The sequence below is a fragment of the Phocoena phocoena genome, chromosome 14 (assembly GCF_963924675.1).
Source record: "Phocoena phocoena chromosome 14, mPhoPho1.1, whole genome shotgun sequence".
NCBI classification, from domain to species: domain Eukaryota; kingdom Metazoa; phylum Chordata; class Mammalia; order Artiodactyla; family Phocoenidae; genus Phocoena; species Phocoena phocoena.
The window spans coordinates 54,684,512-54,709,692 of NC_089232.1; the positions used below are offsets into that span (position 1 = coordinate 54,684,512).

At 39.2% G+C, this 25,181-nt stretch overlaps 1 protein-coding gene and 1 pseudogene across 1 annotated transcript in view; one reads left to right on the top strand and one right to left on the bottom strand.

Moving 5' to 3' along the window:
- Positions 1-7,205: 7,205 nt before the first annotated feature.
- LOC136134204 (SS18-like protein 2 pseudogene) lies at positions 7,206-7,437 on the bottom strand (annotated as a pseudogene).
- Positions 7,438-14,877: 7,440 nt separating this feature from the next.
- THADA (THADA armadillo repeat containing) overlaps positions 14,878-25,181 on the top strand; it is a 311,584-nt gene continuing 301,280 nt past the window's right edge. The window contains 6 exon segments of the mRNA XM_065890727.1: positions 14,878-14,953; positions 15,252-15,346; positions 19,924-20,054; positions 24,189-24,340; positions 24,458-24,490; positions 24,742-24,790. Of these exon segments, the coding sequence (XP_065746799.1) occupies positions 14,878-14,953; positions 15,252-15,346; positions 19,924-20,054; positions 24,189-24,340; positions 24,458-24,490; positions 24,742-24,790 (536 nt within the window).

The following is a 25,181-nucleotide window of genomic DNA, read 5'->3' on the forward strand; positions in this document are numbered from 1 at the left end:
TTTGTTTATTCTTTAACTATACACCTGTGGGTACCGCTGAAGGCAGAGATGTTGTCTTGTTCAATATCATACCACTAGACCATGGCACAGTGCACACAACATAGTAGGGGGGTCTGTAGTGGATGCTGCGACGTGCTGCCCAGATCTCCACTTTACCACCAAGGCATTCATTCCCTCAGATGTGGCTAGTCTCAGCTGCGATGGCTCATTACCTGATCCAATACCTGCTTCATGCAGGACAGAGGCTCTGTCCCTTGCCAAGCCAATGCCAGAGCTCCCAGTAGGATTGGCTAAGGCCTCTGTAGCAAATTCATCCCCTTTCAACCCTTTCTGACCAGTTCTGTTTCCCTCAAGTCCTTACAAAAGTTGTTCTCAAGAGTACTCCCCAGTAACCCTCCTTTATGCAAATCTCTGCCTAGAATCTGTTTCCTTGGGAACTGACTTAAGATAATGTTTAATAAATATTCGTTGACTAAATGGATGAAGGGGTTCTTCCATTGTAAACTATGAGGTTCCTCACCCTGAGCAGAAATAATTGTGGAAAACTCTGACCTTTATTTGTAGACTTAACATTTTATTTTTATCATCTCAGGCCCTAAAAGTCAGAGCTCACACTCAAATCATTCACTCAGCTTCTGGGTCATGCGTGACTTTTCTATGATGACAGTATCAATACACAGTTGTTTTAGTTATATTGTCGTTTGGTCACCAGATGGCAGAGGTGACACGCAGAAAGCCACTCTTTCTGGCCCTGGGTCACCCATTCCAGGATTTAACATTAAACCCAAATTACCCATTTAGTACCATTAATTCCCCAAGACCTTGTTATTACGGCATTGTTTCATTTTGTAGGAAAGTGTCACCGACACACTTGGCCTCATTTGCATATAAAAAGGAGGGTTTCAAATATAATGGAAAGAGCCCTGGACTAAGCATCTGAACCACTGCACATTGGCCATTTGTTCCATTTGAATATGTTTCTCCATCAGTACAATGAGAATCCCAGCCCTGCCTGCTTTAAAGGTCTGTGGTTAAGGAACAAATGAAAATGATTGGGGTTGAGGGAAGGGGTCTGGTTGAAGGGACCACATGTGTTCCTCCCTAGTCCAGGAGAGCTCTGAGTATGGGGGGCCAGGATGGCGTCCTGTAGGAGGTGGAGGGACTTTGCCTGGCTTCTAGGGTGAGGGGCTAGTCTAAGCCAGACTCCTGGGCTGGGCAGTTACTCCTCCTCTTGTAGCATCCTCTGAGGTATGCTCCCTTCCTAGAACAGCACAAATGTTTCCTGCATGCTGGGGTACATGGTTTATTTCTTCCAGGAATCCTCAACTCCTGCCCTTCTTGCTTGTGTGGGCTACCAGATCAGGAAGAAATAGCTGGGTTTGCACAAATTTTTCACAATGCTATGGGATGGGCCCTCACTGCCTGAATTTACCCATTTCCACACCAAAGTCCAGGCATAGGCAGAGGCTAGCGCCAGCCAGCCAGGAGAGCTTGGTTCAGGCTTACATGTGCCCGCTAGGTCTCCCGTAGGAGGCCGCAGCTGTCGGCCAGACCTGGCCCTATAGGAACCACCTGCGACCAGAAGGCCGTGATGAAAAATGCAGCGGTGCCGAGGAGATGCCGCAGGACTAAGTGGAGTGCGGTACTGGGGGCTGGGGAAGTACGACCTAGAGGAGGGCACTGCAGCCCCAAACCGCAAGGAGTCTGCTAAAAAGTACACCCCCACCTGGCGCTGCGTGGAGGGAGAGGAACTTCGGTACTCACGTGACACAGGATACCCAACACCGCATCCACTTCTACCACTGGGCCAAGTGGCCATTCTTCTGTTCAAATCCGACTGAAAACGTGGATTGTGCCAGGCACCCAGGGATCTGCCGACAAATAGGGACTGCAGCCTAAATTCCAAAGATCAGAGACTGAATCTTTCTGCCTTGCTAAGAGAACACCTTGATCTTTGAACCTTTACTGCGATCTTTTGTACTGGTGCTGTCGGTACTAGTTTGTTGTGGTTAAAAAGCAACTAGCAGGGCTTCCCTGGTGGCGCAGTGGTTGAAAGTCCGCCTGCTGATGCAGGGGACACGGGTTCGTGCCCCGGTCCAGGAAGATCCCACATGCCGCGGAGCGGTTGGGCCCGTGAGCCATGGCCGCTAAGCCTTTGCATCCGGATCCTGTGCTCCACAACGGGAGAGGCCACAACAGTGAGAGGTCCGCGTAATATTAAAAAAAAAAAAAATCTATTCTTTAAATTAAAAAAAGAATAGAATAAAAGCACCACACAAAAATCCCAGCTACACAGGGTTTAGTTTCACCAGCCCTAAGTCTGTCTGAGCTAAGGGGCTGAGGGCAGCCTGCCAGGTGAGTAACCTGGAGCTGGTCTGGCTTTGACACTGAGGTCAATGGAGGTGTGCAGCTTGGTGTCCACACTCTTCTTTTTCAGTTAGGGAGTGTATTAGTTTCTTATTGCTGCTGTAACAAACACTACACACTTGGTAGCTTAAAACAACACACACTTAAAAATTTTTTTATAGTTCTGGACGTCAGAAGCCTGAAATGGGTCTTATGGAGTTAAAAATCAAGGTGTCAGCAGGGCGGTGTTCCTATCTTTTCCAGTTTCTAGAGGCTGCCTGCATTCCTTGGCTCGTGGCTCTTTCCTCCATCTTCAGAACAGATCATGCTAAACCCTGCTTCTGTTATCATTATCTTTTCTGACTTCAATCCTCCTCCCTCTCATGAAGACCCTTGTGACTGGGCTCACCTGGATAATACAGGATAATCTCATCTCAAAATGTGTTTAATCACATCTGCAAAGTCACTTTTACCATGTAAGATAACACATTCACAGGTCCGAGGATTACCACATGGGCATATTTGGGGAGCCTTTATACAGCCTATCATAGAAAGTACTGAAAATTAAGTGAGGGGCAGTGAGCCCAAGAGGGCTTGTGGTTGAGAGTCAAGTATAAATGGGAAAAATAACAGACCATTTATTGCACGTGTATTCTGCTCCAGAAACCCTGATAGGCACTTCCCTGTGCTATCTCATTTAATTCTCACAAAGATGTAGCAAAGTAGCTATTATTACAGCCATTTTTAAAAGATGAGAAAACTGAGGCTGAAAGAGCTTAGTTTACTAGTCAGTGGTAAAGCTTCACACTTTGGTCTCTGACTCAATCCTTTCTCTTAACCTCTAGAAAAATCAGTTGTCTCATTTGCAAAATGGAGACAGTAATTAGCTCATACATTTGTGTGAGAACTGAGTGAGCTGACCTCTGTGAAGGGCTCAGAAGAGGTGTGACTCGTGGTGAGTGCCCCATTAACACTGGCCTTTATTGTTACCATCTGCCAGAGCTAACCTTCCCTGGTCCCTCCTGGCTCAAGTCCCTCCTCTCTCAGGCAGGCAGAGCCTCACCCAGTTCTAAGCCAATTCTGCCCAAAGTAGGCAGAAGCTCTGACAAAGTAACCCCAGGAAAAGTAGGCTGTAAGCTCTGAAATCAGTGTGCTGCTGGAGAGCTGGTACCATGAGACACTAGTGTGGAGCATTCAGTTGAAAGAAGATACTATTTTTGTGTGATATTTAAAATAAACTTGAATGGCCCTTTTTGTAGTCTTTCTAACAAAAGTGCTTACGGAAGTGAATTGGGCTTTTCCTGAAAGGGGCAAGAGTGTTAACTATGTTTACTCACACCCCAAAATGCTCCAAGCAGCTACTCTGCTGGATCTCGACTCAGTCCTGCCAGAGGCCTAGGACCACTAGGAGTGTCTTCACTCCAAACAAAATCCTAGAAATCATCCCCGATTCCTGTCTTTCACTTATTACTATACTCAGTCACTGAGTTCTGTCCATTGGGCCTCCTAGTCATCTTTTAAATCCATTTAAGTACCTTTCATGACAAGTAGAGCAGTTGAAAAAGAGTATTTGGGGGTACTGAAATACCGCGCGTCCGGAGCCTGTGCTCCGCAATGGGAGAGGCCACAACAGTGAGAGGCCCGCATACCGCAAAAAAAAAAAAAAAAAAAAAGTATGCAAATAATAAACTGGTGCAGCCACTATGGAGGTTCCTTAAAAACCTAAAGATAGAGCTATCATATGATCCAGAATTCCCACTCATGGGCATATATCCCTCAATGTTTGTAGCAGCACTATTTACAATAGCCAAAACATGAAAGCAACCTAAGTGTCTATCGACAGATGAATGGATAAAGAAGACGTGGTGTATGTGTGTGTACGGGGAGTAGAATATTACTCAGGACACACAATGGAACATATTACTCAGCCATGAAAAATGAAATATTGCCATTTGCAGCAACATGGATGGACCTAGAGAATATCAAACTAAGTGAAGTAAGTCAGACTAAGACAAATATTATGATATCACTTATATGTGGAATCTAAAAAATAATACAAATGAACTTATGTACAAAGCAGAAACAGACTCACAGACAAAGAAAACAAACTTATGGTTACCAAAGGGGAAGGGGGGGAGGGATAAATTAGGAGTGTGGGATTAACAGATGCACACCACTATATATAAAATAAACAACAAGGACTGTATAGCACAGGGAACTATACTCAATATCTTGTAATAACCTATAATGGAAAAGAATATATATAACTGAATCAATCACTTTGCTTTACTTTTGAAACTAACACAATATTGTAAATCAACTATACGTAAAAAAGGAAAACAAACTTAATACAATCTTTACCTTTTCCAAGAGATTCTATATTTTACAAACTTTGTTTTCTTCCCTTGCAGGACCCAGCAGAGTCTTACTCTCTAAAATTTATATTAAACTTTCCATCTCTTCCTGTGCTAGAGATTTCTTCTCCAGATGTCCCAAAGAAACAGTGGTAGGTATCTACAAGTCCCCTCCTCCGGAGAGGACTGAGAATTGGGATTGCCATATGGACTGGGTGATGCAAATCTTCCTCATTGGTCTTTCTCAGATATAGTCCATACATGGGCTCCCAAATGATAGATGTTTTGGGGTGGCAGAATAATATGGGGGAAATAAGACTGCTTTTTGCAACAAAAATTTTTAAAAAATTTTCTTTTCAAAAGCATTTTAATCAAAGATGATGTTATGTATTTAAAATTTTTGTGTTTTTCCATCTGTGCCCAACATAATTGCTGCCTTTCTTCAAAATGACAATAATAAAATTCAGCTGGTAAAAAATATTAACTTTTCGGTAATTTGAGGGTGTTCCAATTAGCAACTCTACAACCTGCAAAAACAAGCCTTAAAAGAAAACTCTATTAAACTAGTGTTACACTAAAGTTTAAGAAGAAAAAAAGTTCACTCATAATGTTACCAGCCTGATTAACTGCTTTTCAAAACACATTATTTTCCAATTCTTATTCACAGTATCCACATTTTTTTATCAAGTTGTAAACATAATGTATATATGATTTGCTGTTCTAATATTTCCGGGTCATATTATTTTATAACTATTTTCCTTATGACTTAATTTTTAAGTTACTCACTGAAATTTTCTTTTAAAGTTTAAATATTTGATTTTTTTGTAAAAAGTATAAGCAGCACTATGAATTTTAGAAACATAATATTGAGCAATTTTCATAAACAAAGTAATTTTCTATTTGAATGTTATGCTTCATAATAAATATAGCATTTAAACTGAGCTGACAAGCTATTCTAACACACTTTGGGTAGAAGTTAATAAGCTAAAATCTATTTGTAAATATTTGTTTTATGTATTTTTCTGGATGAATTCTATATTCCACATGAAAAAATATGCTATCATTCAAATGGTGCAGAAATAAACAACATGGAAAGTGAGGGCCTCCTGTAATTCTACTCCCAGGAAAACCATTGTCTGGTGAACATTCATCCTGGCTGAACTCCTTATTGAAAGGTGGAAGTAATTCTGTAGTTTGCTGCCACATAGTGGTAAGGTAAGCATCATTGCACATTAACGCTGGAAAAGAACTTGATGGTCTATTATCCTAACCCAACCAGTATATTTGCTGAGTTACTCACGCTAGGCACTGTACTAGTCAATAAGGACCTAAAGATGGCTCCTGTCTTGGAAAAGTTCAGAAATTAATAGGAAGACTGACAAGCATACAAATGACTAGCATGTCCCAACAAAGTGACAATGCTGAGACAAAGTGACAAAGCTGAGACAAAACTACTGGCAGTAAAAACAAGAATTTCTTGTCAGGTTTCACTGAGGAGGTGACATGTGAGATGTATCTTCAAGTGTGAGGAAGTTTTACGGGTGGGAATAAGAAAGACCTTCTGAGGGACTTCCCTGGCGGTCCAGTGGTTAAGACTTCGCCTTCCAGTGCAGGGGGTGCGAGTTCTATCCCTCCCTGGTCAGGGAGCTAAGATCCCACATGCCTCCCAGCCAAAAAAACCAAAACATAAAACAGAAGCAATATTGTAACAAATTCAATAAAGACTTTAAAAAATGGTCCACATCAAAAAAAAAAAAATCTTAAAGAGAAAAATAAAAAGCAAGAAAAACCTTCCAAGCAGACAGCACAGTGCATGAAAGATCAGTGCTTTCAGGGAATACTGAGAAGGTCCCACAAGTTGGAGGCTGGTGTTTGGTGAAGGAAAGAAAGAATACATAAAAGAGCGCCATCATGTGCTTTTAAGTAGGGAAGGGATAAGATCAGAGTTCTTTAGAAAGGAAAAGTTTGGGACTTCCCTGGTGGCCCAGTGGTTAAGAATCCGTCTGCCAATGCAGGGGACACAGGTTTGATCCCTGGTCCTGAAAGATCCCACCGGCCACGGAGCAACTAAGCCCGCACGCCTAGAGCCCATGCTCCACAACAAGAGAAGCCATCGCAATGAGAAGCCTGTGCACCGCAACAAAGAGTAGCCCCCTGCTCTCTGCAACTAGAGAAAGCCTGCACGTAGCAACGAAGACCCAACGCAGCCAAAAATAAAAAATTTTTAAATCAAAATAAAATAAAAAAAGAAAGAGTTTCAAGAACATCTAAAATGTGCCTCATTCATAACAAACCTAACAAACCTTTTTTTTGTTTTTTTAGGGAATTTGCTTAATTATTAAAATAAATATTTACATTGAGAATACAGTTAATTTAGTAGCTTTCTTCACATATTTGAGAGTCACAGCAGTTTCATTCATGTTTTAAGCAGTTGAGGTGGTAAAGATTCTACTTCATAGGAAATGAATTACATTCAATGACTCCTCACAACAGCCAACTGGAAGATTATTCCATTGCTTTTGAAGCAATGGTTGGGCTGGCATCTGTGATAGTAGCCAAATAAATGAAATTTCTGTGTAACACATGCTGGTACTGGGTGCACTCATTTGCCTGGCCTTTGTTCTGACACTCCACGATACAGCAGATCAGCTGGTCATTCTCCTCTAGGACCCACTGGATCATTTTGATTGACTTCTGCCCTGCCTCTCAGCCAGTCTGGTATGAAGGCTACCAACATCCTGGGAAGCCAGGTTGAAACCCCGTCTCAGGCACCACGGATCCTCGTGCATCTAGTAAACCTAGTTTTATGTTTAAATTCTGTGGCTGTCTTCTATGAAAATGTATGTCATTAAAGGCAAATAAGTTTGTAAGAACACATGAGCATTAGTGTTTCCTTAAGATATACTGTGGAAATTATAATCAAACAACTCGTAAATAAATCATTCCTTAGTTGTGATCCATTAGTCAGTACATTTTAAGTATCAAGAGAAATTTGTAGATGTGTTATAGACTGTGGTAGCTAGCCTCCAAAGTGGCCCCCCAACTATACTGGCCTCCTGGCATTTATGGGTTGGTGTAGTCCCCTCTCACAATGAATAGGACTGAACTTTGTAATCAATGCGATATTGTTGACATGGTGTGGGACTTCTGTGGCTAGGCCATAAAAGCCATTGAAGCTTCTACCTTGCTCTTTCTGGGGAAGGCCAGCTACCATGTTGTGAGAAAGCTCAAGCAGCCTGGGGGAGAGGCCCACATGGGGAGGAACTAAGGCCTTTTGTAAACAACAAGCACCACTGAGTTAAGTCATCTTGGAAATGGATCCTCCACCCTTAGTTAAGCCTTTGGACGACTGCAACCTCATGAGAGACTCCTGGCCAGAAAATATCATCTTATATTAACAAACAATAAAATATTCATATTCATACTCTAGTATATGCTTTTGGATTTCATTTTAGACATGAAGCTATTAAATAGAGCTTATTAGGAGGGATTCCTTAATTATGTAAATCACCATACACTACTGGCAGATTATTCTCATAAAGTGTGTTTTTTAGAATGTAAGGGTGACTCTGAGACTGACAGACTCCATTGAGATTTTCAGTTATGGAAAACAATACCTATTATAGTAGATACCTGTGATTGGAGTGAAGTTTATGAACAAGTATTAAATGAGTAGGCAATTAAATCCCTTTTTTGTGGTTTTAAAAGGTGAAATTTTAATTATTCAAACATCCTTTCAAATGTAAAAGAACTTAAAAAAATCATTATGTGTGAAAATGTGTCATTAAATAACTATAAAAATATTCCCTTCCCTACTTGAAGGGAAAACGCTGCTTTAACAGGTACATATTTAAAGTAAAACTACACTTAACAAAACACAGATATACTGATTACTTTTCATGATTTTATGTAGTCCACTTTTACCATAAGATGCCATTTAAGTGTTTTCTTTTATACTTTTATATATCAAGGATTACTGATTCTTTAAAAATTCCCTTGGACTACATTTTTACAAATAAAATATATAGCTACTTAAAAAAAGGTTCATGGTCCAAATTCATGCTGTGTTCTGAAAAGACCCAAGCAGAGAATTTAAAGTGGTCTCAATTTGGTGGTGCAAGTTGACTCCAAAAAAAAAGGTCTTTTCCAAACACGTTACTCTTTCAGTCTTTAAAACCTGAAATTTCTCTTGCCTCTATTTCCCCTAGGAGTTACCATTCCATTTATTTGCCACTGTGTACTATACTGCCATTGTCGCTGCTTGATCTTGTCACTGTCAATTCCTTTCCTCCCAGTCTCTTCTAAACCCATTCAAATCCACTCCAAGCAAACTTTTGCCCTGATCACTCTATGAATGGCAACTTCATCCTTCCAGTTGCTCAGGTCTGAAATCTTGGAATCATCTTTGACTCTTTTCCTCATACTCCATATCCCATCCTTCAGAAAATCCTGTTGGCTTACTTCCAAATCATATCCTGAATTTGTCCACTCTTCACACTTTCCACTGCTACCTTCCTGGTCTGAGCCACCAGCATCTTGCCTGCTTAGTTTATAGCAATAGCCTCTTCACTCATTGAAGTGGGAAGTCTTCCCACTTCCACTAAAGTCTTAGCCTCAACAAAGTAGCTCCAGGGACTCTTTTGAAATGCAGATTAATCCTATCACTCTTCTGCTCAAAATGACTCCCCATTTCACTTACAGTAAAAGTCCTTGTAAGGCTTTACATAATTGAAACTCCCTTGTTTCATTCCCTATAACCTATACCTTTGCTGGCTTGGCTCTAGCCACACTGGCCTCCTTGCTGTTCTTCCTCACCAAGCTCCTGCCCTGACACACCTCTGCAGTGGCTGTTCCCTCCACATGGAATGCTCTTCCTCAGGTTATCCACATCTCTCGCAAATCCTTACTCCAGGAGGCCTACCCTGACCACTCTATTTAAAATGGCAACAGATCTCCCCCTCACTCTCTTCTATTCCCCGTTTTTTCCATGGCAGTTACCACCTTTGCACATACATGTTAATTGTGTTTGTTTGCCTCCTAGCTCATGCTCTAACTTTGTGGGGGGAAGACTCACAACGTCTTACTCTCAAATGCCCCTTACTTTCAAATGGTTGGGCCAAAATTTAAAAAGGGTTGTAATCCATTGATCGTTACGAAGTTACTTCAGTGAGACTGAAACATATATTTAAAAAAGGAAAACACTTAAAAATGGTGTTAAAAAACAAAATTCAACCAAGTAAATGTGAAGATCTAATTGGCTTTATTCAATGATTTATGAACCAGGCAGCATCCTATCTAGTAAATAGAAAGGCACTTCTTCAGTGGTACAAAATGGAAAGCTTTTATAGAAATGGGGTGGGACAAAGAAGTTATGAGTAAAGGAAAAGAAAGGATTGTTTCAGGTAAGATTACCTCTCTAGTGCTGATAAGCAATTCCAGAAATTCTGTTCTTGAGACAGGCTGAAACTGCCATTAGGTCTTGGTTTGCTGTCCTGGGGGCTAGTGGCTCCACCTTGAGCCTGTTGTTTCTTTCTTCTCCTTCTTTTTTTAAAAAAACGATGGTTAAGATGGTAAATTTTGTTATGTGTATTTTACCATAACTTAAAAAAAAAAAGAAAATATCAGAGCACATAGCTCTTGTAGAATAACAAATATTTCAAGAAATTTTTGTTTCAGTTATGTATGTGTGAGTACTTAGGTGTACTTGGTTTAAGGTACAATGTATTTCTTACTATCGGTCCCAGTCAAAATTAGAAAAAAATTGCTGTAGAGGAAGTGCTACCCACACTCATCAGCTGACATGTAAAAGACACTTCACAGCAGCATTGTTAGTGCAAAAGCTGGAAACAATCCAAATCTCCAGAGGACTAGAATGGATAAATGTGGTATATTAAACAATGGAATACTATACAACAGTGAATGAAAGAACTACACAGACCTGCTTTTCTGTGGATGCCAAAAGCAATGCTGAGAGAAGCAAAGTCCTGGAGAAAACAAACGATTCCACATACAAAGCTCAAAATCAAACAAAATAAGATCTGTTTAGTGATACATACACAGGTGTGATAAAACTACAAAGAAAAACAAACGGAGGTGAGATAAAATTCAGAAAAGTAATGATTTAAAACTTAAAATCATCAATCTGACTAAAGGTTTGGGGAACTGGAATGTTTCTCTGTATTTCCCAAATTAATTGCACTTGAACATAACCTCCATGTCTATTTCTTGATTTTACCCCCGTCCCAGCTCCTAGTGTAGAGGTTGGCACCTACTTATTTTATGTATTTTTAAAGGGCCGAGCCATCAGATAATTTGGTTTTCTGCATAATATATATATCCTAAATAGGATAACTTTCAAGGATAGCGCCTGGTAACAGCTCCGACAATAGCATTCATTAACTGTTTGCTGAATGAATACCTGTACTGTGGCATACGTTAGTTCATTTCCGTACTTCGCATCTTAGTCAAAATTCTTACTGTGGCTTCAGTTGACTGCCCGTTCCATCCCCTACCCCCTCTCACAGGCTCTAAAGTCATCAGGCTCCTGATTCTAAAGGCCCGGAGGCAGTTTTCTCTCTGTCTCTGCGCTGAGGAGGCTGAGAGGGAGAAGGTGGAACGTCTGGGTTAAGGCAAAAGTGCTTCCCAGGGACTCAGGGGTGTGGAGGCCACTGTCAAAGCTTACCTAAGAGTAAGTAGGCGGGCAGGGTTCGCCCTAGCGGTTCAAGTGAGGTACCGCGCGCACTCTTTAAAGTAGGGTCTGACCAAACTCACTAACACCGGTTCTCCGGTGACATCACCACCCCTCTGGATTCCTGATTGGAGGAGTTCATTAGCTCAATTCTCGCGATGATTCTCCCTCCAAGTCCTCTTCCTTCCCTCCAGGTCCTCTTCCTTTCCTTCCCTCCAGGTCCTCTTCCTTCCCTCCCCTCGCCTCGACCCGGTAGTCGACTACAGACCACGCTGTGAGCCACGGAGACACCGTAGAACTAGACCAGCTTCCGGGACTCGTCCTGAGAGCTGCGACTCTTCTCGGACTCTCACGGGAACGAGGTTTGGCTCCCAGGCGTCCTGCTTGTCCCATCCGCGGTAGCGTTCGATTCTCCACCACTCGGCTCGGCCACTTTGCTAGGGCCGCCAGGCGATGTTCACCAATTCCCGTCCTTCAGTTACGCGAGAATTTGGCGGTCTTGAAACTGATTTCCGGTCGCTTAGGTCTCCATGGAGATAGCGCTTTAACCACTTTTGTTTTACCTGTCATTCCCCGGCCTCCACGTGGTTGGGAAATTGCCCAGATAATGTTTGTGGGAGTCAGCCAGAAAGTTGTAGATGGGAGTGAAGCAGCAATCAGAAGGGAAGCAGCCAGTGGGACCCAGGAGGAGTATAATTTACTGAGCATCTTCTGGCCACTTAAGCAGTACCTTAAGGTGGGCACGGGATTTTCCGCTATTGGGAGGCCCAGTTCTTCAGGACAAACGTTTAGGCATCCATTGAGCACGCATAAGCACCAGACCTCTTTGTGCAGTCTTGAGGGTTCCAGGATCAAATCCCGAGGCAGATTTGCTCACCATTCACCAGAGAATAGCCTCCCCAGTTGTCTATCTCTATTCCTTCTAAGCTTTGTATATTGGTGACTTACCTAGGAAGTGATCCCCAGTGATATTCCCCTTGATCTAATCTTGTCACTTTTCAGATTCTTACCTTGTCAATGCTTTTCTGTGTCCATTTTTATTACCATTTTCTGTTAAGTGGATTTTCACATTTCATTGCTGTATTGACTTCTTACTTAGCAAAGGGACCAAAGGTTCTTCAGTGTCAGGACTAGCTTGTCATTTGGATATAGAATTTACTTAAGATGACACGTAGTCCACTTGCTGCTGTTAAAGGTATACATACCTTTTAGAACATCACTGACAAATGTTTTTTAAATAACTCATTTGTTTATTCATCAGATATTTATTAAGCACCTAATATGTACCAGGTAGTTTTGGGAATTGAGAATTAAAACAGTGGACAAAACAGATTAAAGTTGCTGCCTTCATGGAATTTATTACTAGGGGAGACAGATAATATGCAAATAAACAAGTTCTTGTAACTTCAGGTAGTAGTAAGTACTATGAAGAAAATAAAGCAATAGAAATGGTCTGTATATGCGTAGGAGTGGTGGCATTTTCGATAGAGTGGTCATGGAAGGCTTCTTGGAGGAGGTAATATTTGAGAGGAGACCTGAATGATGAAGAGTTGGCCTTGCAAAGATTTGGTGGAATAAGCCTAACAGACAGAGGTATCAGGAAGTGCAAAGTCCCCTAGATGGTGAAGAGAAGATTAATTTGAGATGAACTGCAGGGGAAAGCATGGCCAGATTATTTAGGGCCTTGAAGTCCAAAGTCTCAAATTTGGATTTTATTCTAAGTGAAAATGAAAGCCCTTGGAAAGTTTTAAGAAAGAGAGTAATTAGATTTGAAAAAATTTGCTTTGATGACTGTGAAGAAAATGGACTCTTCAGAAGCAGAATGGAAGTTTGGAGACCAGTTGGGAGGTTATTGCAGGAGTACAGGTGGAAAGGGTTCATTCAATTTCTGTTTGGGTATTCCCAGCATTGGGAAATTCTCTTTTGAAAGGCAGCACATTTTATAGTTGAACCATAGCGTTCTTCCTTTGTATTGAGCTGGAACTGGCCTCCCTGAAGCTTGCACTGACATTTCCTAATTCTATAGACATCTACAAATTCTATAGCCATCTCAGATAGAAGACATCTGGGACTTCCTTGGTGGTCCAGTAGTTAGGACTTGGTGCTTTCACTCCGTGGCCCCGGGTTCAATCCCTGGTCAGAGAAAAGATCCTGCAAGCCGTGCAGTGCAGCCAAAAAAAAAAGACAGAAGACATCTATTCCTCTTTCTCCAAAGCAGTCCTCCAACAACAGCGGCTCTTTTAAGGCACTTGTCCAGTCCTCTTTTCTCCAGGCCAAACACCTTTGGTTAACTGAACTGTTTTCTGAAAGGAGGTGCTCTCTTGGCCCTTCAGAAATCTGGCTGTTCCTTGGAAGCTCCATCATTTGCTATGGCTCCTTAAGATATGGCAACCAGCATAGCATCTAATGCTCCACATGTCGCCTGACCTGTGAAGATGACCAAGGGATCAGGCATTCCCTTGGTCTAGCTGACTTCTAATGTGGTTTTTAACAGTCATGTTGTGCTATTGGCTCACATATAATATTCAAACCACATATTGAGCTGTTTCAAATCACATATTTTTTCCCCCACCTCCCCATCCTGTATTTCTAGATTATATTTTTCTAATCCAAATGCAGCATTTTACATTTATTTCTGTTTCATCTTGGTAAATTTATTCCAGTTTATTGGTCTTTTTTTTTAATCCTAATTCCATCATCCAACATGTGCTCCCACGTTTGTGTCTTTTATAAATTCACTATGTTATGTCCTCTAATGTCTACATTATAAACACTGCTAAAAATGCTAACTGCACCAAGAAGAGAGCCCTGTGTGGCATTTCCCTAGCGGCTTGTCTTCAGAGCGCATGTTACTATTAGTGTGTATCCTCTGAGTACATTTGTTCAGCCCATTATGAACCCTGTTAGCTGAAACAAACTGTTCGTTAACTAAAAGCAAACTCACAAGGATAGTATGTGAAAGTTTCCTTTATTAAATATTTTGCAGAAATAAAGATATAGCATCTCATGATACCTCCTGATCTGTCAGTCTAAGAAGTCACGGAGGTTAGGTATGTGTAGTTTATTTTTGAAAAACCATACTGGTTTCTTTGTTATTACTAAAATGAAGGTTTGCTGTATTTTAAAATATAAAGACTGGGTAGGTAAAAGTAACTTTAGACATTAATAAACTCTTCTTGAGTCTAAACAAGTTTTTCAAAGCAGAAATCCTTAGATCAGTAGTTCTCAGTCTGTGGCAACTTTGCTCCCCAGGGGACATTTGGCAATGACTAGAGATATTTTTTGGTTGTCACAACTTAGAGGAAAGAGGATGCTACTGACATCTAGTGGGTAGAGGCCAAGGATGTGTTAAATATCCTACAGGGTCCAGGACAACACTCTATAGCAAAGAATTATCCGGCCCAAAATGTCAGTGGTACTGAGGGCTTTAGTGCATTAGTGTCTTAAAACTCTTCTTTCTTGTAGTGACTACTGTTAATTCTATTTAAAATGGGTGTAAAGAAGAAGAAAGAAACTCAAGTTACTTCATTGACCGTTTGTCATCAGGACCTTGAAACTTTGAGATGTAAGTGATTTCTGACTTCATTTGTTGATCTCTTTTTTAGGTTGCAAACAGTATATTTATCTCTGGGACTCCATATCACATAGTGTTCAAACTCTTGGTATTTAATTATTCCACGTTCTTTACATTCAGTTTTGGTTGTAAAATGGTTTTCTTAAACTTCTATCTTCAGACTAAGTTCTGCCAGGTTTTTTTTTGTTTGTTTATAAATATTTAAATTTTATAGAACACATGATGAAGGCAAACTCATATCCATATATTGTTAAATCACTGAAGAAATTTTTTTGTGTGTGTTATGTAGCTTTGGCTGATGTAGAAGGGAAGAATCTAGCTTCTTTGCTGTTACATTGTGTACAACTCACTGATGGAGTGTCACAGATCCATTATGTTAAACAGGTAAGGCTGATTTGATATTCATGAGTGCATCTTGAAGGTTATCATGCTGTCATGGACTTTTAAAATTAACATAATTTTTGGCTCCCAATTATTTAATATAAATGTATCATTAAAGAATAAGGGATTGTTTTGTTTTTCTATTCATTGTATGATATCTTTTTATTCAGAGTGGCAAAAGAAGCCATACTTAGGCTTCCACCACTATTGGAGCTGTATATAGGTAGGATAATGAAATGATTGTGCATACCTTTTTGTTTGTTTGTTTTTTGAATTTTATTTTATTTATTTTTTTATACAGCAGGTCCTTATTAGTCATCCATTTTATACACATCAGTGTATACATGTCAATCCCAATCTCCCAATTCACCACACCACACCATCACCCCCCGCCACTTTCCCACGTTGGCGTCCATACTTTTGTTCTCTACACCTGTGTCTCAATTTCTGTCCTGCAAACCGGTTCATCTGTACCATTTTTCTATGTTCCACATATACGCTTTAATATACGATATTTGTTTTTCTCTTTTTGACTTACTTCACTCTGTATGACAGTCTCTAGATTCATCCATGTCTCTACAAATGACCCAATTTTGTTCCTTTTTATGGCTGAGTGATATTCCATTGTATATATGTACCACATCTTCTCTATCCATTCGTCTGTCAATGGGCATTTAGGTTGCTTCGATGACCTGGCTATTGTAAATAGTGCTGCAATGAACACTGGGGTGCATGTGTGTTTTTGAATTATGGTTTTCTCTGGGTATATGCCCAGTAGTGGGATTGCTGGGTCATATGGTAATTCTATTTTTCATTTTCTAAGGAACCTCCATACTGTTCTCCATAGTGGCTGTATCAGTTTACATTCCCACCAACAGTGCAAGAGGATTCCCTTTTCTCCACAGCCTCTCTAGCATTTGTTGTTTGTAGATTTTCTGATGATGCCCGTTCTAACTGGTGTGAGGTGATACCTCATTGTAGTTTTGATTTGCATTTCTCTAATAATTAGTGATGTTGAGCATCCTTTCATGTGTTTGTTGGCAATCTGTATATCTTCTTTGGAGAAATGTCTATTTAGGTCTTCTGCCCATTTTTGGATTGGGTTGTTTGTTTCTTTAATATTGGGCTGCATGAGCTATTTATATATTTTGGAGATTAATCCTTTGTCTGTTGATTCGTGTGCAAATATTTTCTCCCATTTTGAGGGTTGTCTTTTAGTCTTTTTTTTTTTGCGGTACACGGGCCTCTCACTGTTGTGGCCTCTCCCGTTGTGGGGCACAGGCTCCAGACGTGCAGGCTTAGCAGCCATGGCTCACGGGCCCAGTCGCTCTGTGGCATGTGGGATCTTCCCAGACCGGGGCATGAACCTGTGTCCCCTGCATCGGCAGGCGGACTCTCAACCACTGCGCCACCAGGGAAGCCCCGTCTTTTAGTCTTATTTATGGTTTCCTTTGCTGTGCAAAAGCTTTGAAGTTTCATTAGGTCCCATTTGTTTATTTTTGGTTTTATTTCCATTACTCTAGGAGGTGTATCAAAAAAGATCTTGCTGTGATTTATGTCAAAGAGTGTTCTGCCGATGTTTTCCTCTGAGAGTTTTATAGTGTCTGGTCTTACATTTAGGTCTATAATCCATTTTGAGTTTATTTTTGTGTATGGTGTTAGGGAGTATCCTGATTTCATTCTTTTACATGTAGCTGTCCAGTTTTCCCAGCACCGCTTATTGAAGAGACTGTCTTTTCTCCATTGTATATCCTTGCCTCCTTTGTCATAGATTAGTTGACCATAGGTTTGTGGGTTTATCTCTGGGCTTTCTATCTTGTTCCATTGATCTGTGTTTCTGTTTTTGCGCCAGTACCATACTGTCTTGATTACTGTAGCTTTGTAGTATAGTCTGAAGTCAGGGAGTCTGATTCCTCCAGCTCCGTTTTTTTCCCCTTAATACCGCTTTGGCTATTCGGGGTCTTTTGTGTCTCCATACAAATTTTAAGATTTTTTTGTTCTAGTTCCGTAAAAAATGCCATTGGTAATTTGATAGGGATTGCATTGAATCTGTAGATTGCTTTGGGTAGTATAGTCATTTTCACAATATTGATTCTTCCAATCCAAGAACATGGTATATCTCTCCATCTGTTGGTATCATCTTTAATTTCTTTCATCAGTGTCATAGTTTTCTGCATACAGGTCTTTTGTCTCCCTAGGTTTGTCCTAAACCTAGGAATGTCCTATAAATATCAATTAAATCTATCTGGTCTATTGTGTCATTTAAAGCTTGTGTTTCCTTATTAATTTTCTGTTTGGATGATCTGTCCATTGGTGTAAGTGAGGTGTTAAAGTCCCCCACTATTATTGTGTCACTGTCGATTTCCTCTTTTATAGCTGTTAGCAGTTGCCTTATGTATTGAGGTGCTCCTGTGTTGGGTGCATATATATTTATAATTGTGATATCTTCTTCTTGGATTGATCCCTTGATCATTATGTAGTGCCCTTCCTTGTCTCTTGTAGCATTCTTTATTTTAAAGTCTATTTTATCTGATATGAGTATTGCTACTCCAGCTTTCTTTTGATTTCCATTTGCATGGACTATCTCTTTCCATCCCCTCACTTTCAGTCTGTATGTGTCCCTAGGTCTGAAGTGCATCTCTTGTAGACAGCATATATATGGGTCTTGTTTTTGTATCCATTCAGCAAGCCTGTGTCTTTTGGTTGGAGCATTTAATCCATTCACATTTAAGGTAATTATAGATATGTATGTTCCTATGATCATTTTCTTAATTGTTTTGAACTTTTTCTTTAATTAATTAATTAATTTATGGCTGTGTTGGGTCTTCATTTCTGTGCGAGGGCTTTCTCTAGTTGCGGCGAGCGGGGGCCACTCTTCATTGTGGTGTGCGGGCCTCTCACTATTGCGGCCTCTCTTGTTGCGGAGCACAGGCTCCAGACGCGCAGGCTCAGTAATTGTGGCTCACGGGCCCAGTTGCTCCGCGGCATGTGGGATCCTCCCAGACCAGGGCTCGAACCCGCGTCCCCTGCATTGGCAGGCAGATTCTCAACCACTGCACCACCAGGGAAGCCCTGGGTTTGTTTTTGTAGGTCCTTTTCTTCTCTTGTGTTTCCCACCTAGAGAAGTTCCTTTAGCATTTGTTGTAGAGCTGGTTTGGTGGTGCTGAATTCTCTTAGCTTTTGCTTTTCTGTAAAGCTTTTGATTTCTCCATCAAATCTGAATTAGATCTTTGCAGGATAGAGTAATCTTGGTTGCACGTTCTTCCCTTTCATCACTTTAAGTATATCATGCCACTTCCTTCTGGCTTGTAGAGTTTCTGCTGAGAAATCAGCTGTTAACCTTATGGGAGTTTCCCTTGTATGTTTTTTGTCGTTTTTCGCTTGCTGCTTTCAATAATTTTTCTTTGTCTTTAATTTTTGCCAATTTGATTACTATGTGTCTCGGTGTGTTTCTCCTTGGGTTTATCCTGTATTGGACTCTGCACTTCCTGGACTTGGGTGGCTATTTCCTTTCCCATGTTAGGGAAGTTTTTGACTATAATCTCTTCACATACTTTCTCTGGTCCTTTCTCTCTTCTCCTTCTGGGACCCCTGTAATGTGAATGTTGTTGCGTTTAATGTTATCCCAGAGGTCTCTTAGGCTGTCTTCATTTCTTTTCATTCTTTTTTCTTTATTCTGTTGTGCAGCAGTGAATTCCACCATTCTGTCTTCCAGGTCACTTATCCGTTCTTTTGCCTCAGTTATTCTGCTATTGATTCCTTCTAGTGTATTCTTCATTTCATTTATTGTATTGTTCATCTCTGTTTGTTTGTTCTTTAAGTCTTTTAGGTCTTTGTTAAACATTTCTTGTATCTTCTCGATCTTTGCCTCCATTCTTTTTCCGAGGTCCTGGATCTTCTTCACTGTCATTATTCCGAGTTCTTTTTCTGGAAGGTTGCCTATCTCCACTTCTTTAGTTGTTTTTCTGGGGTTTTATCTTGTTATTTCATCTGGTACATAGCCCTCTGCCTTTTCATCTTGTCTATCTTTCTATGAATGTGGTTTTTGTTCCACAGACTGTAGGATTGTAGTTCTTGCTTCTTGCTGTCTGCCCTCTCTGTACATACCTTTTTTGTGGAGATAAGTTAAAAAAAAAAATTCTGTTAATCTTAATCTTCAAAAATTTTTAGCAGGCACGTTAAAAAGTTAACTTAAAATGTAAAGGCTGTCCTTATGAGCATTTCATTATTAGGATTTATCATTTGAAGTTGCATAATATTTTGGGGGGAAGCAATTAAATGTATTATTGGTTTTCAGTAGTGCTACAGAATTCCTGTACCTTAAGCCATTAACAAGTCTACTCATTGAAGGTGGGTCTGGAGGGTAAAGTGGGAGTTGGGGGCATGGTTTAAATATTTAATAAATACTGAAATAGTTTTAAATTAAATTAAATAGTGTTTAAATTAGTACCCTTAACAGTGTAGAGTGGAAAATATTACACATTAAAGGTGAGACTTAAAAAAGTATTTGAATCTATGTTACTTTACTATTCTTGATATTAGAAAAACATTACTATGGCTTTGAATTCTTTGGATTATAGATTGTGCCCTTACTGGAGAAGGCAAATAAAAATGGCAAGTGTGATCCCACTATTCGAAGTTGTTTGGATATTTTAGCAGGCATTTATCTTTCTTTGAATCTAAAGAATCCCTTGAAGAAAGTCTTGGCAAGGTAAGGAAAAAAAGAAGAGTTAGACGTTGTAAATGTTTAGTTTGACTAAAAGTAACCAGTGTTTAAGGTTCCCTCTATGGTTTGGTAAAACTGAACTGAAATGTATCACTTAGCAATTTCATTCATACAATTTCTTCTTTGTTTTGTTTATTTACTTATTTATTTATCATAACTCTTTAAAAATGTAAAAAAGCTTCTTAGGTCACAGACGTTAAAAAAATAGGCTGTAGGCTGTATTTTACACACTCCTGGTTCAGTCCATTTGCATGTAATGCAATTATTGGTTAAGTTTAAATCTGTCATCCTGCTGTTTTTTCTGTGTCCCATCTCTTCTTGGTCTAAACAGATGTTTAAAGCATATATTCCTAAGCATACATTAGGAATATATTACCATATTACCTATATTACACAGGTAATACAGGAATATATGCTTAGTGTAGAAAGTTTAAGCAATATAGAAGTACACAAAATAAAAAGTGAGCCTGCCTTTTCACTATTTCTGGCTTATCTTTTCTTAGTAAAGGTTATCACTTGACATTTTGGTGTTTCTAGACCTTTCCTTTGGGTTTAGTGTGTGTGTGTGTTATACTTTAGTTTTTATTTTTTATGTAAATGGGGTTATACTCTACATACTTCTCTGTAGGTTGTTTTTCACTAAGGAATGTCTTAGAGATATTTTCAGGTCAGTATAGTCCTTTTTTTTTAAAATTGTGGTTAAAAAAACCCCACATAACATAAAATTTACCATCTTAACTATTTTTGAGTGTACAGTTCAGTAGTGTTAAGTGTATTCACATTGTTGTGCTATGGATCTCTAGAACTTCTCCATCTTACAAAACTGAAACTCAGTACCCATTAAACAACTACTCCGTATTTCCTCCTCCCCCTAGCCCTTGGCAACCACCATTCTGCTTTCTTTCTCTATGGTTTTGATTACTTTAGATACCTTGTATAAGTAAAACATTTGTATTTATCTTTCTGTGACTGACTTATGTCCTCAAGATTCATCCATGTTGTAGCATGTGATAGGATTTCCTTCCTTTTTAAGGCTGATTAATACTCTATTGTATGTATATAGCACATTTTGTTCATCCATTAGTCTATTGATAGACATTTGGGTTGCTTCCTCTTTTTGGCTATTGTGAATAATGGACATGGTTGTGCAAATATCTCTTTGAGATCCTGCTTTCAGTTCTTTAGGGTATATAGCAATCCCCCGCAAGTGGGATTGCTGGATCATATGGTAATTTTATTTTTAATTTTCTGAGGAACTTCCGAACAATTTTCCATATGGCCGCACCGTTTTACATTTCCACCGAAAGTCCTCATTCTTTCTAACAGCTAGATATTCCATAATATGGATGTACCGAAATTTATATGTGCCGTATTACATATTATTTAATCACTTCTCCATTGATAGTTTGTTTTCAGATTTTCATTATTCCAGCAATGCTACAGTGATATTCTTAATTATGTATATAATTTTATACATGTATTTCTCTGAAATGAATTCCTAGAAGAGGAATTTCTTGACCAAACTTACGCCTATCAAAATTTTTGATAGATATTGCTAAATCGTAATCCTCAACATGATACCATGTTATACTCCTTCTAACAAGTGAATAAGAGTGCCTTTTTCTTCATATCTTTCCAACACTGAATAAAATCAATCTTTAAATCTTTTAAAATTTGGTAGGTAAAAAATGGTGTTATGTTATAATTTGCATTTGCCAGGTTACTAGTGAGAGTGAATATTTTTTATTTGTTTTAAATTTATTTATTTATTTATTTTTGGCTGCATTGGGTCTTCGTTGCTGCCCGCGGGCTTTCTCTAGTTGTGGCAAGTGAGAGCTACTCTTCGTTGCAGTGTGTGGGCTTCTCATTGTGGTGGCTTCTCTTGTGGAGCATGGACTCTAGGCACGCAGGCTTCAGTAGTTGTGATATGCGGGCTCAGTAGTTGTGGCACATGGGCTCTAGAGCGCAGGCTCAGTAGTTGTGGCACATGGGCTTAGTTGCTCTGTGGCATGTGGGATCTTCCCAGACCAGGGCTTGAACCCATGTCCCCTGCATTGGCAGGCAGATTCTTAACCACTGAGCCACCAGGGAAGTCCCCAAGAGTCAATAATTTTTAACGTGTGGATTTTGACTATTTTACTTTTTTTTGGTGATTACATATCTTAGTATGTTTTCTTGTTAGAATATCTTTTTTTTTTTCTTTAAGCAAGTGTATTTATTGTGTCATAAAGCAAATGATCAAATACTGGCCAGTTATAGGGTTTCGGTGAAGTAGTCAACAAATGTCATTGAATATCCTGATGTTTTCCATCTTTTTCTCATTGTTTTGGCCCTATCTTCCCTCAGAGTTTCAAGCACCTTATATAGACTTTACTGCAATTGGCAAAAAGAAAAAAAAAAAGGAAATTTCCTCCTCCGCATTTCTTTTTATTGGAGAGAAAAAACATTTTGTGGAAGGTCCCAGTAGACTTTTCATTGAAGGTCCTGTCGATATTCATTGTCAAGATTGGGTCATATACTTTCTCTCTCCCTCGTTGTAAAAAATGGTTAGGAAGCAAAGGTGTCACACCTTTAGCCCTTTAGTGGAAGGTGAGCTTTGCCAGCAAAGAAGGGTGTGGAGAATGCCTGCAGGAAGGCAGCCAACTGTAGAATGTCTTTATTTATAAGAGATCTATACAGATTACGTGCCAAATATATTCCTTTATTTTGTTACTTGTCTTTAAACTTTCTTCCTGATGTTTGCTTTATAAAAATTAAAAAAAATTTTCATACTCAAACCTGCAAATATTTTCCTTTGTATAGATTTCTGAGTTTCAGCTTGTATATGCTTTCTCTAATACAAGATTATATAAAATTAGTTATCTGAAAATACCCTTTTTGTTTGTTTAACTTTTAAATCTATCTGGTATTAAGTTTTGAGTGTAGTGTGAGATAGAGATCCAACTTAGTTTTCTTTTCTGTATGGGGAGCCACTTATCCCCAAACTGTTGAATAGTCCATTATTCACCACATATTTGAAATGCCATATTATTATGTTCTATGGTCTTGTATAAGCAAAGGTTTGATTTTAGACTTGGGTCTATTTGTTTACCCACCAACATCACACTTTTATTCACTATAGTTTGATACTATGGTTTAATTATATACTAGAACAAGTCATCTCTGTAGTGACTCTTGTTTTTCAGAATATTCTATTTTCAAATTTTTTTTTCCTTCCAGAAAAGCTTTAGAACTGTTGAGTCAAATTTTTAAAAAAATGTTAATTTAGATTAACTGTGGTAAATTGGCATTAAATTTAATTTATCCATTCAGTAAATTTTTATTGATTATCTACTATGTGTCAAGTATTCTTCTAGGCATTGGGGAAACAGTGAATAGAACAGTCCAGAACAGAGGTTACTTCTAAGAGGAAGACAGAAGATAGATAAATAAGCAAAATATATAGGAATTAGAGGGCATGAGTGCTATGGAGAAAAAAAAATAAAGCAGAGAATTGGGAAAGGGAGTACCAAGGATGGGGTGAGGGTTACAGTTTAAAATATAGTAGTGACTTCATACATCTTTGCTTAGTGTCATTGATAGGGTGATGTTTGAGATTGACCTGAAAGGGGTCAGGAAATGATTATTGGGTATATTTGAGGGAAGAGAGTTCCAGGTAGAGGAAATAACAAGTACAAAGACTTTGGCATGTTGTTGGAATGGAGGAAGGCTGTGTAGCTAGAGTGAAGTGAACAAGGATCAAGATGAGGCAGAGAGATAATGGTGGGCCCAGATCGTGTAGGGTCTCATAAGTCAATGTAATCTCTTTGGCTACTGCTTTGACTGAGAAGAACATTGTTGGATGGTTTTACGCAGAGGAGTAACATGTTATTTTAGTAATATCACTCTGGCTGCTCTGTTGAGGATAGTCTGCAGAATGGGAGGGAATTAATATGGAAGCAGGGAGACCAGATGAGAGGGAGTTCCTGATCTGTCTTCTCGTGGTGTAATGTTATAATTTCCTGGCTGTATTTTGAAGGTGTCATTCAATATTTCATTTATAATATTCCCCTCCCTCCCTACATATCCTTGTACATACTCTAAGGTTGTCAGATTTTTAATATTTGGTTCTTTTTCTAGCTCACTAAATGACCTACCTGAATTTTTTCTAACTGAGGCTACACAGAGTTTTACTTCTCGTCTTCAGGAAGAATTGAATACTACTACTGATCTATACTCTTATAGGAAAGTTATTGACAATATATCTTCCTGTATGGAGAACTTTGACTTGGGTAAGCCAGCTCTTTTCTAGTACTTTTTCTGGCTAACACCTGTCGTTACATCAGTGTTTTAAATGATGTTAATTTTGGTTCTGAAACTGCTTACCAGTGTTAATTTCCCCCCCACAGGTAGATCAAGTGTTAATAATCTTCTTGAAAATGGTAAGTCCTATTATTTTATTTTATTCTGAGAGGTGACTGCTTGTGTAAGTCATTTTGGAACTGGTTCTTTTAAGTTTCTTGGCAACGGGTGGAGTACTGCAGATGACTAACGTACATGGTGTGCCTTCCTTTTAAATTTCTACTTCTGTGATATCATTTTGGGTGGCAGTGATTTAAAATATTTTCTTGTGCTGAAGTCAAAGTTCACAGTTTTAAATTTCTGATTTTTCATTATATTCTTTTTGTTTCAGTGCTTCATTATCTACAGAAGAGTTTAATTGAAATCTCAGAAGAAAACAGGCAAGTGTTAACATGTTTCCATGGTTGTTTATGTGTGTGTGTACATTTGCAGTTGTGCATTGTGTTTGTACAAAGGAAATTGTATTGCTTGCTTTTTTTTATTTGGCTGCGCCATGCACCTTACGGGATCTTAGTTCCCCAACCAGGGATTGAACCCATGCCCCCTGCAGTGGAAGCACAGTCTTAACCACTGGACTGCCAGGGAAGTCCCCACAAAGGAAATTTTTAAGAAGGGTCCAGAATGTGCTCCTTTCCATCCCTCTCCATTAATATTAGATGTAATTATTTAAATTTATTTTCTTGAGGTTTAATATTTAATTTTAAAATATCAAATAAATTATTATGAGAATAAATGAGAAAGGGAAGAGCTTTTTCCTCTACTGGAGTGTTC